The sequence below is a fragment of the Giraffa tippelskirchi genome, chromosome 1 (assembly GCF_054371585.1).
Source record: "Giraffa tippelskirchi isolate mGirTip1 chromosome 1, T2T-mGirTip1v1.2.pri, whole genome shotgun sequence".
Lineage (NCBI taxonomy): Eukaryota > Metazoa > Chordata > Mammalia > Artiodactyla > Giraffidae > Giraffa > Giraffa tippelskirchi.
In genome coordinates this window covers 169,528,077-169,545,344 of record NC_137275.1, presented here as the reverse complement: position 1 = coordinate 169,545,344, position 17,268 = coordinate 169,528,077, and the positions used below count along the sequence as shown (strand labels likewise).

The window sequence follows — 17,268 nt, the reverse complement described above, 5'->3', positions numbered from 1 at the left end:
GTAAATAGAAGACTTAAGACTCTAAAAAATAGAATTATTTAGGGAAATTTTTTTTCAAATACTTTGGCTTTTGCATTTTCACATGACATCTATGATAGGAATATTTTTACATTTTCTGGGGTACTTAACACTCATATCACTAATTTGTGCTTAAATTTTCCTTTGGCCATACTATTTAACTTTTTGGATTCTTTGTTTCCCATTACTACTGGGATTATTTTCTGTGTATTGTAGAGAGAGGGAGTAAGAGAGTGGGTTACAGTAGATTCTCGGCCAGGCTGAAATACATCTAGAAATTCCATCTGTCATTATTATTGATTATAAGAGAGAAAGTTATCAACTGAATCACCAACTCAAGCAAATGCTGTCTTTCTCCTAAATCTTAAACTTAGAATGTAAATCATAAAAGCTTTGGGGGATAAACTAAGCTAGAGGAGTCATCTGTGGCCCTTGCTTCTGTGAGGTTAGACAGCGGGGTTTGTTTTTATATTACTGTTGTTTTCCTGTTGCTCTTCCAAGCCTGAGAGAGGAAAGGAAGCTTCCACTTATTTAAGTGAAAAGGTGCCCACAGTGAGGCTGACCAGTCACATTCCACCTACATTTTAACAGAATTTTCAGGAACTGGGCTTTTAAAAGGCTGATGTTCTGAAGAATTTAAAAAGAATAACCAAGTTTTCTTTTTCATTTCTGTAACTCTGGCTCCCCTAGATGAAGCACATTTTCAGTGGCAAAGACATTTACCGTAACAAACAAAATGTAATACCTTTGTGACCCCCGTGACAAGCCCAGTAGAGGGCAGTGCTTCCAGCTTTGTCCAAACCGTTAACACCCACTCGGTTGTCCAAACACTCTCTCAACCAGCTCAAGTTGCCTGAAAACGTTTTATAATTATAAAAACACATGAAAAATATTCTCATTTTTTTGCTTTGTTTTGCTTTTAAATCAATTTCAGCCTGCATAAATTTGTATTTACAAAGGATTAGTCAGCAAGTCTGAAATTAAAACCTGCCCTTGTAATGCATTCTCTATGGTACCTCTTGACTTCCAGTTTATTAATGGAAAGCATTAACATCAATTTTTAATGGTAGGGTAATGGGAAGAGTTGCTAAAATGGGTCTATCTAAGGTATTTTTACACTGTGGAAAAAACCGTTTTCCCTTTGTGAAATCCTAAAATTTTGAGGGGGAAAAAAAAACAATCAAACCTAAAAACAAACAGACACTACTCATATTCATATTTAAAACACACTTTCAGTTCCTACAAGGACATAAAAACTAAATAACCTACTCAACGTGCTGTTCTTTATGTTAAAGTACAGCTATTAATTTAAAATCCTCTGGCTAAATGCCCTAAATATCTACTTTTTAAAAAAAAATTTTTAAATATCTAGAAATTTTTAAATGTTGATTTAGTAGTTCTATTTATGCAAAATCCTAAACCAATAATTTCCTTTTATATATTCAGATTTCAAGAAAATCTAAAATTAAATAGAAGCTTACTGTAGCCTGACAAAAACTCCCCATTATCTAGGGCAGGGTTCTCAACAGTGCACCAACTGACATTTGGCATTGGAGGATTCTCTGTTATGGGAGCAGTACCATGCACTGCAGGGTGTTGAGTGACACCCTCAGCCTGTACCCAAAAGGTGCCAGCATCCCTCCAGATATTGCCAAATGTCCCAAAGTCTGGAGAGAGGAATTACCCTTCAGTGGAGAACCGCTGATCAACAGGATCAAGTCCCATGTACTCTATATAACATCTTACAGAAAAAATCCAAACGCTTTTTGGCCAGTCCAATACAAACCCCATCTCTGGTGCTCCCTTTCTCCCCAAGTCCATCCTCCCACACATACCAGCCCTACACCAACACTCTCCCAGAGCCTGGACCCCTGAGAAGCCCCAACCCTCTGCCCAGAGTGAGGCCAGTTACTCACTCTGGCCTCTATAGCCTGTTTAACTGATCCACACTTCAACCACGGTCCTTATCACAATGTCTTATAAAGATGTGCTACACACATCTCTCCCTGCCAGATTCTAAGCTCTGATAGTCACAGACCATGCCTTTCCACTTGCCACTAAGCACAGGGCAGGTTAGGGGCTCAAAAGTATTTGTTGACATTTTAAAAATTAAAATCACACATTTCTGTAGAGTGAAAGAAGGCAGAATGGAGCCTGCCTTTGTGGGAGGCAAGGATTTAACTGGGAAAGGAACTTTCTGGGATAATGCAAATGTTCCAGATCTTGACCTGGGTGTTGGTTACACGGGTGTATATATTTGTCAAAAGTCATCAAACTATATAATTATTATCTATGTGTTTTACTGTACTGTCTATCTCAATCGAAAAGAATCATACCTACCTCTTTTTGCAGCTTCATGCAATGGGTTGTCAATGGATTCTGCCTGCTCAGCCACTAGATTGAAAAGAAAAAGTGCAAATTGATGCTGAGAAGGCCAACCAAAGGATTCCATGAAACCAGCTTAGTACCCAAGCTTCAGAAATGCCAGGACCTTCCACCATACAGCTACCCTGACTTACTGTGGATTTTAAAAATGGCAAAAAATCAAAGTGATGTTTGTGCTTTGAAAGAAGCTGAACTTGGTCAAAAAAAACCAAGTTAAGACAATAACACAACAATTAACTGGGAGTATAAACAGAAATAAGTGCAGCAATTAATTGGAAGCATAAATAAAAACAACGGACATGAATTTGGGCAAACTCTGGGAGATGGTGAGGGACAGGGAGGCCTGGTGGGCTGCAGTCCATGGGGTTGCAAGGAGTTGGACACTACTGGACAACTGAACAACTACAATAAATAAAAACACACAGATCCAAGGCCTGCATACTAGCTTGCTGAAATAATTTCAACAAGAAATTTAGTCAGGAAACTGCAAAAGAAAGCATTCGAGGTTCATTTTTACATTCTTTAAAAACACCCTGCTTTGAAGATTGCTGAAAATAATTGTTTCCCTTGTATGCATGCAGAAGAGGGGTGGGGTAAAGGAGAAATATTTTGCTTTCTGTATTCAGAAAGGGCAATCAGCACGCCTACCTGCCTCTAAGAAAGGTGTGTTCACTGCTGTCCCAGAATCAGCAGGAGTGACCACATGAAGACTGTTGCTCAAATGAGACTTCAGAAGCACCCCTCCCACCACAGAGGGCTGTAACTGGACACTCCCTTGGCTACCAGGGATCTAGCAACTGAGGAACATACCGCACCCTCTGTGTCTCTGAGCAGCTGGGAAGGGAGTGCACAGAAGTTGTTTATTTGGGATTTCAAAGAGGAGTGTAGAAATGTTTAAAGCCTTTTAAAATCCAGAATGGTACAGCCCTTAGACCAGGTAAGTGAGGCCCCTCTGTGAAGGGCCTTGCTGCTAAGTCGCTTCAGGCGTGTCCGACTCTGTGCGACCCCATAGACGGCAGCCCACCAGGCTCCACCGTCCCTGGGATTCTCCAGGCAAGAATACTGGAGTGGGTTGCCATTTCCTTCTCCAGTGCATGAAAGGGAAAAGTGAAAGTGAAGTCGCTCAGTCGTATCCGACTCCTAGCGACCCCATGGACTGTAGCCTACCAGGCTCCTCCGTCCATGGGATTTTCCAGGCAAGAGTACTGGAGTGGGATGCCATTGCCTTCTCCGTGAAGGGCCTTAGCCTCACTCATTTCCCTTCCTCCTTCTCTCTCCTCCTCTCCACTCCTTTCCTCTGCCTCCTCCCCTCCCCTCCTCTCCTTTGAATCCTCCCCCTCTCCTTCTCTCCCCTCTCCTCCCCTAGGAACTGTGAAGTGCTTCCTAGAAATTCTGTGAGTCACCTTACAGTGTTTGGAACTAGTGCCTGATGCAAGCACTATTGGTCTGAGGATGTATCTAATTAAAATGTCCAAAGGAACCTTAGAAGTGATTTGAATCAAACTTCTCATGATACAGATGGAGAAATGGTCCCACGGACACCAGTTAAGTCCCTTAAGTAAGGTCCCTCATCGTTAGGAGTAGAAGAAGAAGAATTAAAAATCGGGAGGCTTGGTTTATCAATTTGGGTGCACTTTTTACTTTGCAGATTTCTATGAAAGTCTGCTTTGTCCCCCTTGCAACTAGAAGTGGCTTCATGGCAGGGCCCATGTCTCACTGCGCTATTATTCATTTAATGAACATCACTGCCCCAGACATTAATTAACATAACAAGGCAAGGTTACTTACTAAAGAAAGGGCTAGTCTAAAAAACAAAACAGAAAGCAAAGAAAAAGAAAAATGTTCTAACCTTGAATAAAGTAAAGCCAAAAGCATTTCCCTGGAAAGCTTAAGTTCTTTCAAGAACTTACAATGAGCATTTTCTTAAGCCAAAGAGTCAAGTTCAAGTACCTCCAGGGTCCATGACCACTCTATTAAGAGAAGGCTCAGAGCAGAAAATGTCCCAGACTAGCAGACTCCACCAATTTCTCAGACATAGGAGAAAACAGAAGGGCCTCAAGAACCAGATAATTGGGATTGCACAAAATACAGCCCAAGTAAAGCCACTGCAGCCATCTTACCATAGTTGCTTGGGATCAGTCCAGTCCTGCCTTTGGAGGTACCTTTCCACCAATTGGTATCACTCTGGTGAAAGAAGAGTTAAATTAAGTGGCACCAAATCCAGTTTACATTCAATCACTATTAAAACCATGTGGCTCATGCTGGCGTCATTTTAGCCTTTTCAAAGGCTAAAGCAAGAGATATTTTTGTCTTATTTTAGATAAAATACATGCTTCTAATTCAAATGCGGAGTTACTGCTTTACCAGATGTCCATCGGCCCTGGTCACATTGATCAAGCTTCCTGTTTCCCTACTTATGGTTATCCATTCCTCTTATCATTAAATTACAAATATACACACATCTGCCTGCAACAAATCAAATACACTTCATCAAAGAGTTCCAATGTTCAAACAAATCACACAGAGATAATATGAAAGAGAAGTGAAACAATTATGTTTAGTTTAGACTATCTATAGGATTTTTTTTGCCCAAAGTCTAATTTCTTAGTCTCAAGATATACATATATTTGATTTTCTAAAGATCTCTTTATTTCACTTTTGGTTTTTTTGGTAACTTTTTAATCATAAAAAAAAAAAAAAACCTATAACAAAGTAGAAGGAATCATATAAGGAACCTACACATACCCATTTCTTAACTGCATGAATTATTTACTCATAGCCAATACTGTTTCATGTATTACCTCATTTACAACTTCCCTCCCCTTCAGATTATTCTGAAATAAATTCTAGACATCATATTCTTTATCTGTAAATATTTCAGTATGAATCTCTGAAAGATAAGGACTTTCTCAAAGACATAATGATAATACTACTATCACAGCTTAGAGTTTTTTTCAATAATTCCTTAATATCATCAAATATGTACTATATTCAAAATTTCTGATACGTCTCATAATAAGAGTCACACAATATGACTGGATGATTTGCCTCTTAAGCCTCTTTTAGTCTATATTTTCCCCCTTCATTTATTTATTTTTTTCACTCCTTCACAATATACTTGTTGAAGAAAATAGTTTGTTCTAAAGAGTTTCAAATAGTCTGGATTTTGTATGTTTCGTCCCTTGTTATAAAAAAAATTGTTCCTTTGCTCCCTGTATTGTTTATAAGTTGTTCATTAGTTCTAAAGGTTTAATTAGATTCAGATTCAATTTCAGCAGGATTATTTCATCTGTAGCATTGATTCTTCCATCAGGAGACACTCAATGCCTGGTGGTCTCTCTATCTGTAGCATTAGTAACCACTGATGGGCATCCGGATCCGTTATTTCATTAGGGTTGCAAATGGTGACATTCTAATTCTATCACTGCTTCTTCATTTAAATAACGAGTATGCACTTGCATGCTCAGTGGCTAAGTTGTGTCTGACTCCTTGCAAACCCATGGACTGTAGCCCAGCAGGCTCTCCTGTTCATGAGATTCTCCAGGCATGAACACTGGAGAGGGCTGCCATTTCCTCCTCCAGGGGATCTTTCCGACCCAGGGATTGAACCCATGTCTCCTGCATTGCAGATGGATTTTTCACTGCTGAGCCACCAGGGACGCCCTTAAATAACTAGAATATTACTTTAAAGACGAACTTTTCCTCATCAACTCTCAGGTGACCGAGAGATAAAATTCATAAAGAAAAGGCAGAACAAATACTGATTCTTTTCCTTAACAGTTGCCAGAATAAAAAGTTGGTTCCTTAGCATTCTCTCAGGTTGATCAATGATGTTTAGTTTTGTTTTTAAGTACCATTAGGAGCTCATGAATTTAAACAGAGTAGATGTATTTCAATCCTTGGGATTGTTGCCCTAATTGATTGCTCAAATTGTCCTATCTTTGATTAGTGGCAGCCTCTTCTGTTTAGTTCCAGTGTTTTTCCAGTGTGACTCTCATAGTCTTCGGCGGCTTCCTTGCTTTCCAACAGGCAGATGTCCTGGGCTTATCTTGTACCTCTGCTGCTCTCAACCTAGTACCATACATTTTTCAAAAGAACTTTTTTCCTTTGAATGGGAAATATATTATTATCGAGATGGTCTTTTTTTTTTTTGGCCTATTCAAAGGACAGATTAAGAAATATTTTTGTTTATTTTAGGTAAAAAACAACACACTTTTGATTCAAATGTAGAGCTACTTAACTTCATTGATCTTATATCTATCTGTATACCCTTTCTTGCAGACTGAAACTCCCAGTTTTCTACATCATTGACCTAATGACTCATTTGCTCTAAACTGCAACATGCATGCAGCAATCTCAGAATAACAATACCAACACTTCTCCAACAACATCATGACTAAAAACAGTTTATAATGTGGGGGCGGCAGTTCTTTCTGTTCCTTATATTATTTGACTAAAGGTTTCCAGTAGTCATGTATGGATGTGAGAGTTGGACTGTGAAGCAAGCTGAGTGCCAAAGAATTGATGCTTTTGAACTGTGGTGTTGGAGAAGACTCTTGAGAGTCCCTTGGATTGCACAGAGATCCAACCAGTCCATCCTAAAGGAGATCAGTCCTGGTTGTTCATTGGAGGGACTGATGTTGAAGCTGAAACTCCAATACTTTGGCCACCTCATGCGAAGAGTTGACTCATTGGAAAAGACCCTGATGCTGGGAAGGATTGGGGGCAGGAGGAGAAGGGGACGACAGAGGATGAGATGGTTGGATGGCACCACCGACTCGATGGACATGAGTTTGGGTAAGCTCCGGGAGTTGGTGATGGACAGGGAGGCCTGGCGTGCTGCGATTCATGGGGCTGCAAAGAGTCGGACATGACTGAGTGACTGAACTGAACTGATTCAGTCAAAATGCCAAGTTTTAAAGTCACTTGGAATAGTTCCTTTCTGTGTGCTGTACCTCTTTGGAATACAACTAAGTTCATTTGATTCATTCTGCTTTTTCATTATCAGGTACTGCTTTTTATCATTTAATTTTATAACTACACAAAAGTTTTACATGATTCCAAAGTGTGCTCTCCAAAACAAGGTGTACTTTTTTTAAAAGTCTCTATTCTGACTATATATTTCCTCTATTCTATTTCCCTTTCCTTTCAGAGAGGAAACTACTTTTTAAAAATGTGTAACTCTTCCTTTGACTTTTTATTTTAAATTGAGGGAAATAAGCATACATATATCCTCTCGTCCTTTCTTAGATAAAAAAGGCACACTAGCCACAATTTTTTCACCTTGCTGTTTTTCACTTAAATTACCCCATAATATTATATAGAGATACTCCTCACTCCTTTTTACGGCTGAATAATACTTTCTTTGTATATACAGCAAACTTCATTCAACTATTTTCCTACTGATGGACATAAGGGTTACTTCCAATCTTATGCTATTACAAATTGTGTTCAGTGAATTGACTTGGGTATATGTATTTCTATATAGCTATACATGTAAATAATGTACTGAAAAATAGTCTTATATATCTTTAGTTCATGCATGCTATGAAAAAATATTAACTGGGCTTACCATGTCAGTAATGTAGATAATATCACCTTCTTCAAAGTACAATTCATCTGGCTAAAGAAAAAAAAAATTTTAAGTTTTACTCCATGCGATTTTTTTCATGAATTAGAACACAATCATGAAAATAATTACACAAATTCCAAATCCTAAAATATCCTTATAGACAGCATAGATTTTACATACTTAAATCTGTACATAAACCATATAACAAAACATTATTTACTAACATAGGTATAAGAAGGTGAATCTTCCCATGAGAAGCTTCAAATAAGTAATAGAACAAATAAGAATTCCCAGCTCCACACACACACATACACACATCTTATTTTCCTGCACAATAAAAGAAAGGCGCTTTTATGCCAAAACAGGATTATTAATAAAAGTTCCTATTGTAAACATTTCAAAAGGTGATATATATATTTTCATAAAAGGATCAATGTCTAGAATTAAAACCATGAAAAACAGCTAGAAGTTTGGCTCTCTCCTAAATGATTAGGCTTCAAATCTAAACATTTTCATATCAACATCACTATCTACTTATTTTGAGAAAACCAGTACCTTATCTCTTCATGCTCAGAAAGAATGAACAACACATATATGAGAACAGTTAATACATAATTCAACCATTAATAAGGCTAAAGAGCTGAAAGATATGAAGCAGTAACTCAGTCTGGACCATAAGCACTTCTAAGGGTTTAATTGATTACATGGACAATATGTGCTTTTGGACCAACCAAACTCTTTGAATAAAGCCAGGCACTTTGATTAAACATCTTCTTTTTCCCATCAGTAGATAACATTTATCAGCATAACTTTATTAAATTAAATGAGTTCCCTGGTCATCCAGTGGGGACTCAGTGCTTTCACTGACATGGCCCAGAGTCAGTCCCTGGTCAGAGAACTAAGATCCTGCAAGCCACACAACCAAAAAAAAAAAAAATTACACACACACACACACACACACATATATATAATATCTATTGAGAGCAAGTTTCATATATTGGGAAATGTTTACATTACCACATTGAGTGAAAAATGTAGGGCACAAAATTTCATACAGGATAAGACAAAATTATGCATAGAATTCTATCATAAGCATGCACTACTTTCATAATTTTGGTGTGAAAAATATTTTTAAAAGGCTTTGATATTTCTGATTGTGGTTACTATTCCATATAGTATGCTAGTAAAACAAATTTTATTTCACTGTTTCATTTTCCTTCTGTTTATATCCTCTCTTAGCTTCAGATGTGGGCAGTAAATGTGACTGCTCCAGTAGTTAATTTAGTTTCAGAGATAATCTCTATTATTATTTTATTTTCCCTGAATATAAATGAATACTATATCGTGCTTTAAGCAATCACAATTCATAAATATTTAGATGCAATATGCATTCATATATAAAACATAGCAAATGATTAAGGAAACCAAAAAATGTCTGAGTTCCTCTAGAAAGCACTTCCTGAAACATTTGTTAAATTTACACTTCGATCTGCAGAGACTAGACTTACAATCAGTATATCTATGCAAAATCAGTTGAACGTATGTAGATCAATGACACTTTTTAAAATTACTGCAGATAGGCATTTAGAAGAAAAAGAGTAAAGCCTTCTAAGATTTTCTCTAAAATGCTCTGATGATCTATGATCAATATTACAACCAACATGTGATGGAAATAATAAGTAATTAGAGAAAAAGACTACTTTAGGAATTCCCTGCTGCAAACTGGCTTACTTGTCAGAGGTCAAAAAGGGAACTCACTTTCCACCACAGCATTCCCAGCAGGACACAACGGCCACCCCTACAACAGTAAGGTTGGCCTTCGCTGGCAATCTGAATAGACTCTCTCTCCTTTAGATGACAGTAAAGAATGGGAGGAGAGATAAAAGCAGAATGTAAGGAAGTAAAGAAAACAGGGTATATGTGAAAACTTCGCATTTTTTTTTTTTTGGAGTAACTGTGAGTTTCTAAGAGTTTTGAAAGACCTCAATGTCTTGAACAGAAGTTAACCTTGCATACTTATGTCTAAGAATGAATCCTCCTCAATCAGTGCTTACGTTTAAGTGACAGAGTCATCTCTACCGACAGTTCTGACCTTTTAAAATCACAAAGGTCAAGTGTGCCTAAATTTCCACACTTAATAAGATCATTCAGCCTTGAAACAAAGGCACATTTTAAGAAAGAACCAAATAAATGACTTAAAAAGAAACAAAGAACACACACTCACACAGACACACACACACACACGTCCCTGTAATCAGTCTTCATCATAAAAAGGAATAAAGCCTGGAAGAGTGGGAGGTAAGCGTTTAATGGGTACAGGGTTTTCCTTGGGGGTAACAAAAATATTTTGAAACTAGACAGAGGTGACAGCTCCGCAACATTGTGACTATACTAATGCCACTGAATTGTTTATTTTAAAGTGGTTAATTTTATGTGAATTTTACCTCAGTATTTTAAATTGTATGGTCTCAAATAATTATTGTCATTCATGGTTTGGTAAAATGCATGATTTGAAAAATGTCACCAAGTACAGTCATTTCAAAACTTCTCAGCGCTATTTCAGATTCTAAATTAATGAATGCTGTTCAGTAGCGGTGTCTGCCTCAGCCATGTATTAGATCAGACTTGTTTTTCAACTGAGGCAGCAACAACAGGCAGTCGATTTCAGTCAGGTAAAAAAAGTCTTGCTATTTTTCATCCAGAGAAAAGAGAATGGATGGTTTATTTTCTTTTTAATCAATAGCTCCCAGACACATAATGCTACTCTTTAGTAAGAGTAAAATATCTTCTTGCAAAGAAACTAGGAGCAGTTTTTCCTAACTGAGCTGAGGTGGTACTCCATCAAATTCTTCAGACTGCTGGCAGTATAGACAACAAGGCAAGTTCATGGTTTTAAAAGTTAGATTTTTATCTCCAATATTTATATTTTCCATTAAGAAACCACTTGTGGGACACTTAGTGTAAACTGTTCAGTGAGGATCTACTTTTAAATTCCTGGCATCGTATTCATGGAATATGATGGGAAAAGAGTGACACAATCAAGTAAGCACTTCTCTATTTCTAGTTTGTTCTTTGGTTTTTAACCATATTCTTTTTTTCCTCTCTCCTTGAAAAACCACAAGGTATTAGAACAAGTTACTCGTTGGCCACTGGGGATGTTACAGGGATGAGTACAAACTTGGTAATGTATATCCTTGTTCCTGTTCCATATATTCTTGGTAACATATAATTCTCAAGGCATTAATTTTCTTGGTTTATGCAAGTACATATTTTATGAATATTTTTGGAAAGACTGTGGCATCCTTTTGAAATTTTTCACTTTTGTCAATCTGGAGCCCTGGGAATTAATAAAAGAAAAAAAATCAAATTCACTACAGATGCTTTCATTTAGCACTTTATAGTATTACCATGTGCCAGGCACTGATCTGGACACTTATAATCTCACCAGTAACACTGTGAAGTGGGTGCTATTCTTATCATCACATTAGAACTAAGAAGCCTGTCCAAGGCCATACAGCAGATACATAGTAGACATTGAACTTGAACGATGACAGGCAGATTCTGGAGTCCCTGTCCTTCACTGCCACCTCTGCTTTCTGTCATACCAGAGCGTCTTGCATAGCCATTACTGGTTGCCATGGTGTCATGACCAGGATAAAAGGCAACAGCTGTGGAAATTATCTGTTGTTTCTCCCTACCCTACCCCGACATAATGCAATACAGCAAAACCAACAGCAGTACCTTATACTTGCAAAGCATACTTAATCTCATTTGATCCTTACCACAATCCATTAAGGCAGGGCTGGGTCATGGGTATAATCTCCATCTCACAACCAGGCTCGGAGAGGTTCAAGAACTTGCCACACATCACACAGTTTGTGAGTGGTAGGGCTGGGCTCCTACTTTAGCTTTTGGAATCCCATTCTAGGGCTCCTTCCACTACAGATAGTGCTGTAAACCTAGAGAAGCCCAGCAAGCACTGTATGATAGAGGTGGGTCCTACTGGTTTCCTTGCAGAAATCAACATAAATCCAGGATATAGGAAATGCTGCTCTCTCTGCATCAGTGCAACTTTACACTGGTCTATCCAGTCTTGCAGGACCTCTATATGGTAGTTTATTAGACTGAGGGTTGGTCAAGAAATGAGAACCAAACAGGGCTGGGTAGTGCCAGGACTACCTTACCTTCAAGCAAGACAGAGAAGAAATAGATTAGCCAGAAGAACCAGGAGAGACAACCTTCCAGTGTCCTACTTGTTCAGTGGATCACCAAGAAAACTGGGCATTGCTCTGCCTACTCCTGAGAGTAGTACAAGAGTGAAAAACTGGACCCAGGTCTTCCTGGGGTGCTGCACATGTCAGCAATGGTCTCATAGCTCAGCCCTTACAACTTTCTTTGTCTCAGTGACTTTCAGGTGAGTTTAAGATGTACTGGGGGTACACTGATCCCACTAGAGAAGATAGCTACTTGGTCTCAGGGGAGAGAGACCAAACTGAGTTTGTCCAACAGAAATTCTCATTCAGAAAACGAATGTAAGACTAACAACCTAGTTCTGGGACGATGTTCAAAATACTGAACAACTGGTAAAGCACGGGCACTTAACCAGTCAGGAAGACCCCCTAAGACCTAGGGGCTACCTGCTCAGCCAGATGCCTCCCCATTAACATCTGGACTGAGGGGAGATGGAGAGGAGCAGAGTGTGGGGCCAGCAGGGCCTGGGGTAGTCATTAATGACCATCTAATACATACAGAACGAATTAGCAGCACTGCTCTATAGTCCAGGATCCTCGGGACCATGGATATTAAAAATAGCATTTTAAATGGAGAATATTCAAAGAACCTAATGAGTTAGGGACTTCCTTGGTGGTCCAGTGGCTAAGACGCCACACTTCCTTGGTGGTCCAGTGGCTAAGACGCCAGCCACACTTCCAATGTAGGGGGCAGATGTTCAATCCCTGATTGGGGAAGTTCAGCAGGCTGTGCGGTGTGGCCAAAAACAAAGACCCTAATGAATTAAATGGGCTTCCCATGTGGCACTAGTGGTAAAGAACCCACTTGCCAATGCAAAAGATGTAAGAGATGCAAGTTTGATCCCTGGGTTAGGAAGATTCCCTGCAGGAGGGCATGCCAACCCATTCTAATATTCTTGCCTGGAGACTCCCCATGGAAAGAGGAACCTGGCAGGCTACAGTCCATAAGGTTGCATAGAGTTGGACACAACTTAGCATGCAATGAATTAAATGTCTATTTTCTCCTGGGCATTTGATAATAACTAAGACTTTTAAAAAGCAGTAGAGATTCCATCTTGGAGTAGGACTGGAGTTGAATTAAAGTAATCAATGTATCAACCAATCAAAAATATGTGTTAAGAGAGTTGGAGAGTTGGACCGTAAAGAAGGCTGAGTGCCAAAGAATTGATGCTTTTTTCAAACTGTGGTGCTGAAGAAGACTCTTGAGTGTTCCTTGGACAGAAAGGAGATCAAACCAGTCCATCCTAAAGGAAATCAACCCCGAATATTAATTAGAAAGACTGATGCTGAAGCTGAAGCTCCAATCCTTTGGCCACCTGATGTGAAGAACTGACTCACTGGAAAAGACCCTGATGCTGGGAAAGATTGAGGGCAAGAGAAGGGGGAGACAGAGAATGAGACGGTTGGATGGCATCACTGACTCAATGGACATGAGTTTGAGCAAACTCCAGGAATACTGGAGGACAGAGAAGCCTGGTGTGCTGCAGTCCATGGGGTCACAAAGAGTTGGACACGACTTAGTGACTAAACAACAAGAGTCTATGAATATAGAAATCACTACTTCTTCTAATAGTAACAATGACTCCTTAATAGTAATAGCAGCTTTACACAATAATCTCACTTAATTCTCACTAAAATCCTATGAAATTATTATTATTACTTTCACTTTACAGAAGAGTACACTGAGGCACAGAGGTTAGGAAATTTCTGAATTTAACAGGTCACACAGCTGTTAAAAGAGGCAGAGTGGGTCCTAAAGCTACTGGCAGCTTGAAACCCCTGTGTTCTCCACCCTAGACACTGTGCTGATGAGCAGGATTTCAAGCCAAGTGTAGAATTCAGAGCAGGGAGAAACATCCCACTCCACTGGGGGATGATCAGAAAGTCTTTATGGAAGAGCAAGGGTGTAATCAGAGTTTAGAGGGATGCAGAGCCGTAAGTCTAGAAAGAAGTCAGAGGTGAGTTCTACTGTGCACCAAATCTGACTGGAACAATCCACCAAGAGGAAGGAGCAGAGGACAGAGGACTAGGAAGGGGGCTGAACCACATGTCACAGTCAACTGAAGGGCTGTCCACAGTCAACTGAAGGGCTGAAGCAGGTCATGGCCATTTAGGACAAAAGGAAATATCTAAATGAAATCACCTTCAGTTTTTGTATCTTTTTTTTTTTTTTTTGGTCACATCCTGTGGCATGCAGGATTCCCTGACCAGGGATCAAACTTGTGTCCCCTGCAGTGAAAGCACAGAGTCTTAACCACTGGACTGCCAGGGAAGTCCCTTTATGTCAGTATTGGGACTGATATACTTACAGTTCTGGGTTCAAACGTATAAAGAGCTCTGAACACTTTAACTTGCCCTAAAAGAAAGGAAACAAAAAACACATGATCAGTTTTTTCATTTCTGAATTTTCAGTCAATAGTATTTATTATCCTTTATATTCTTCAGAATTCCCTAACTAAAAGCCTCTTGAGAAATTATTTTGGAATTAAGTGTTTTTTCTACATAGAAGGTATTTTCTTAAATATTTGTTAAATGAAAGTATGAACACACCTCTGGGGGATGATTTTGTTTCCCTCTCTCAAACAACAGGAGCTACCTAATTATTTGCACTTAGCTTCTGTCCTATGTAAAGCCTCTCCAATCCAAAGATCTAAGTTTAAAAACTGAAAGGTAACAGTTTAACATAAAGGTACTTAATGGGAAAATTAACAGTAATTAAATATTCTTAAATCAATGGCTTATGATTTTATACTTTCCAAGAGAAAGGAAAATACCAGGAAGAAAAAAACTATCTGTTGGAAAAATCTATGATTCCATTAAGTCCCACAACAGAGTGCAATCCACAAATGAGTCATGTTCATGAGAACTATCCTCTGTTCTGCCAAACCATGAACCCACCTGCCAATGCAGGAGATTCAAGAGACACATGTTTGGTCCCTGGATGGGAAAGATCCCCTGGAGGAGGGCATAGCAACCCACACCAGTATTCCACAGGCAGAGGAGCCTGGAGGGCTACAGTCCAGCAGGCCACAAAGAGTTGTACACAACTGAGCAACTGAGTACATCACAAAACAGCACACATCCTCTGTTCTGCCAAGCCATCTCCCTTTTTATATGTCCCTTCGCTGCATTTCCATAATACCTGGTATCAGAAATAACTGATGTGCAAGGCTGTGAGGGCAGGAACCCTGACCTGTTCAATCTCCTGGCACCTACCTGGCATATAGTATGAACTTAATAAATTCTTGCTAAATAAATATATAAGAACAAATGCAAACAGTATAGGAAAAAGCCTACAAATATCAAAATCAAAGACCTACTTAAAATGTGATGACAGTTCAATTTCAGTACTGGAAGAACCTTTAGAGATAACCGCCTAGTCCAACAGTACCATTAGGCACAGTGGCTCCCACAGTGGGACACAGAAAGACTACTTCAGAAATTATGTACATTTTAAAAAGAGATAACTAATAAGGACCACGGTGTGGCAGAGGGAACTCTACTCAGTACTCTGTATAGGCCTATATGGGAAAAGAATCTAAAAACAAGTGGATATACGTATATTTATAACAGATTAACTTCCTGTACACCTGAAAGCAACACAACGTTTAAATCAACCGCTGCTGCTGTTTAGTCATTCAGTCGTATCCAGTTCTTTGCAACCTCATGGACTGTAACCTGCCAGGCTCCTCTGTCCATGGGATTTCCCAGGCAAGAATACTGGAGTGGGTTACCATTTCCTTCTCCAAGGGATCTTCTTGACCCAGGGATCAAACCTTTGCCTCCTGCTTGATAGGCAGATTCTTTACTACTAAGCCACCTGGGAAGCCCATAAATCAACTATATCGCAATAAAAAAATTTTTACAACAGAATTTTGTACATTTTTATCTTATTTGTTTTCATTTCTATTTTAACATGTTTTAAAATATAAAAGCATGATATAGAATACATATAGGGCTTCCCTGGTGGCTCAGACAGTAAAGAATCTACCTGCAATGCAGGAGACTCAGTTCAACCCCTGGGTCAGAAAGATCTCCTGGAGAAAGGAATGGCAACCCACTCCAGTATTCTTGCCTGGAGAATCCCATGGGCAGAGGAACCTGGCAGGCTACAGTCCATGGGGTCACAAGAGTTGGACATGACTTAGCAGCTAAACCAAAACTACATCATTGGAAGCAGTTAAAACCTTTCACTGATAGATTAAGCATTATGAGGGCAAGTGTTTTATGAATGATATATCAAGTACCTAGCACAATGCCTGGCACATAGGAGGCACTTAATAATTATTTATTGAAGGAATAAAGAATGGGTGAATAAAAGAAAGGAACATGCACTCAAAAAGAAGTCTGAAAACCAGATTAGAATAGCACTGTCTAATACATCTTTAAATAATGATGGGAAAGCTCTCCATCTGTGCTACTCACACAGAGCTACTGAGCACGTGAAATATGGCTAATGTGACTGAGGAACTGATTTTTACACATCATTTAATTTGAATTAAGTTAAACTGCCACAAGTGGCTGGTGGCTACCATCTTGAACAACACAAGTTTAGAACATGAGAAAATGAGAAGTGATGTAATGTCCATCAAGAAGGGACTACATAAATCAACTCCGATTCATCCACATGATGAGAGTCATTTAAAAAGAATGCTGCAGACAGACTCACAGACACTGATGTGGCAAAAAGCCTGTAAAATATTCAGTGGGGAAAAAACAAGTTATAGAACAGTATGCCAACTACCATCCATTTAAGTTGACAACACACACACATCTTGACTGGAAACACCGATTATGGGAATCTTCACATTCTACTTTGCATACATGGTTTAAATTCATTACTACTAATAAAAGTAGCATGTACTACTTTTATTATCAATGAAAACAAAAAAGATACTTTCACTGGAGGCATAAAGGTACGGAAATCACTCTTTCTTTTAAACACCCTAATATAGATATGCTGCTCAAATCCCCTGTTACTTACTGTGGCTGCAAAAAAAACATTCTTTTTGCAATCTGAATTCTAGTGCCACTTCCAGAAGC

At 38.9% G+C, this 17,268-nt stretch overlaps 1 protein-coding gene across 4 annotated transcripts in view; it reads right to left on the bottom strand.

Moving 5' to 3' along the window:
• Positions 1–17,268, bottom strand: part of OSTF1 (osteoclast stimulating factor 1) — a 62,957-nt gene that overhangs the window by 19,956 nt on the left and 25,733 nt on the right. For all 4 annotated transcript variants that reach the window (XR_014058262.1, XR_014058264.1, XM_081505568.1 and 1 more), the window contains exons 2-6: positions 14,535–14,581; positions 7,976–8,026; positions 4,524–4,587; positions 2,359–2,412; positions 764–871 (exon numbers count right to left, since the gene is read on the bottom strand). Coding sequence is in view for 2 of the 4 variants with exons in the window: in XM_081505568.1 (XP_081361694.1) it covers positions 764–871; positions 2,359–2,412; positions 4,524–4,587; positions 7,976–8,026; positions 14,535–14,581 (324 nt within the window). In the remaining 2 variants the exon portion in view is untranslated. The remainder of the gene's footprint in view (positions 1–763; positions 872–2,358; positions 2,413–4,523; positions 4,588–7,975; positions 8,027–14,534; positions 14,582–17,268) is intronic.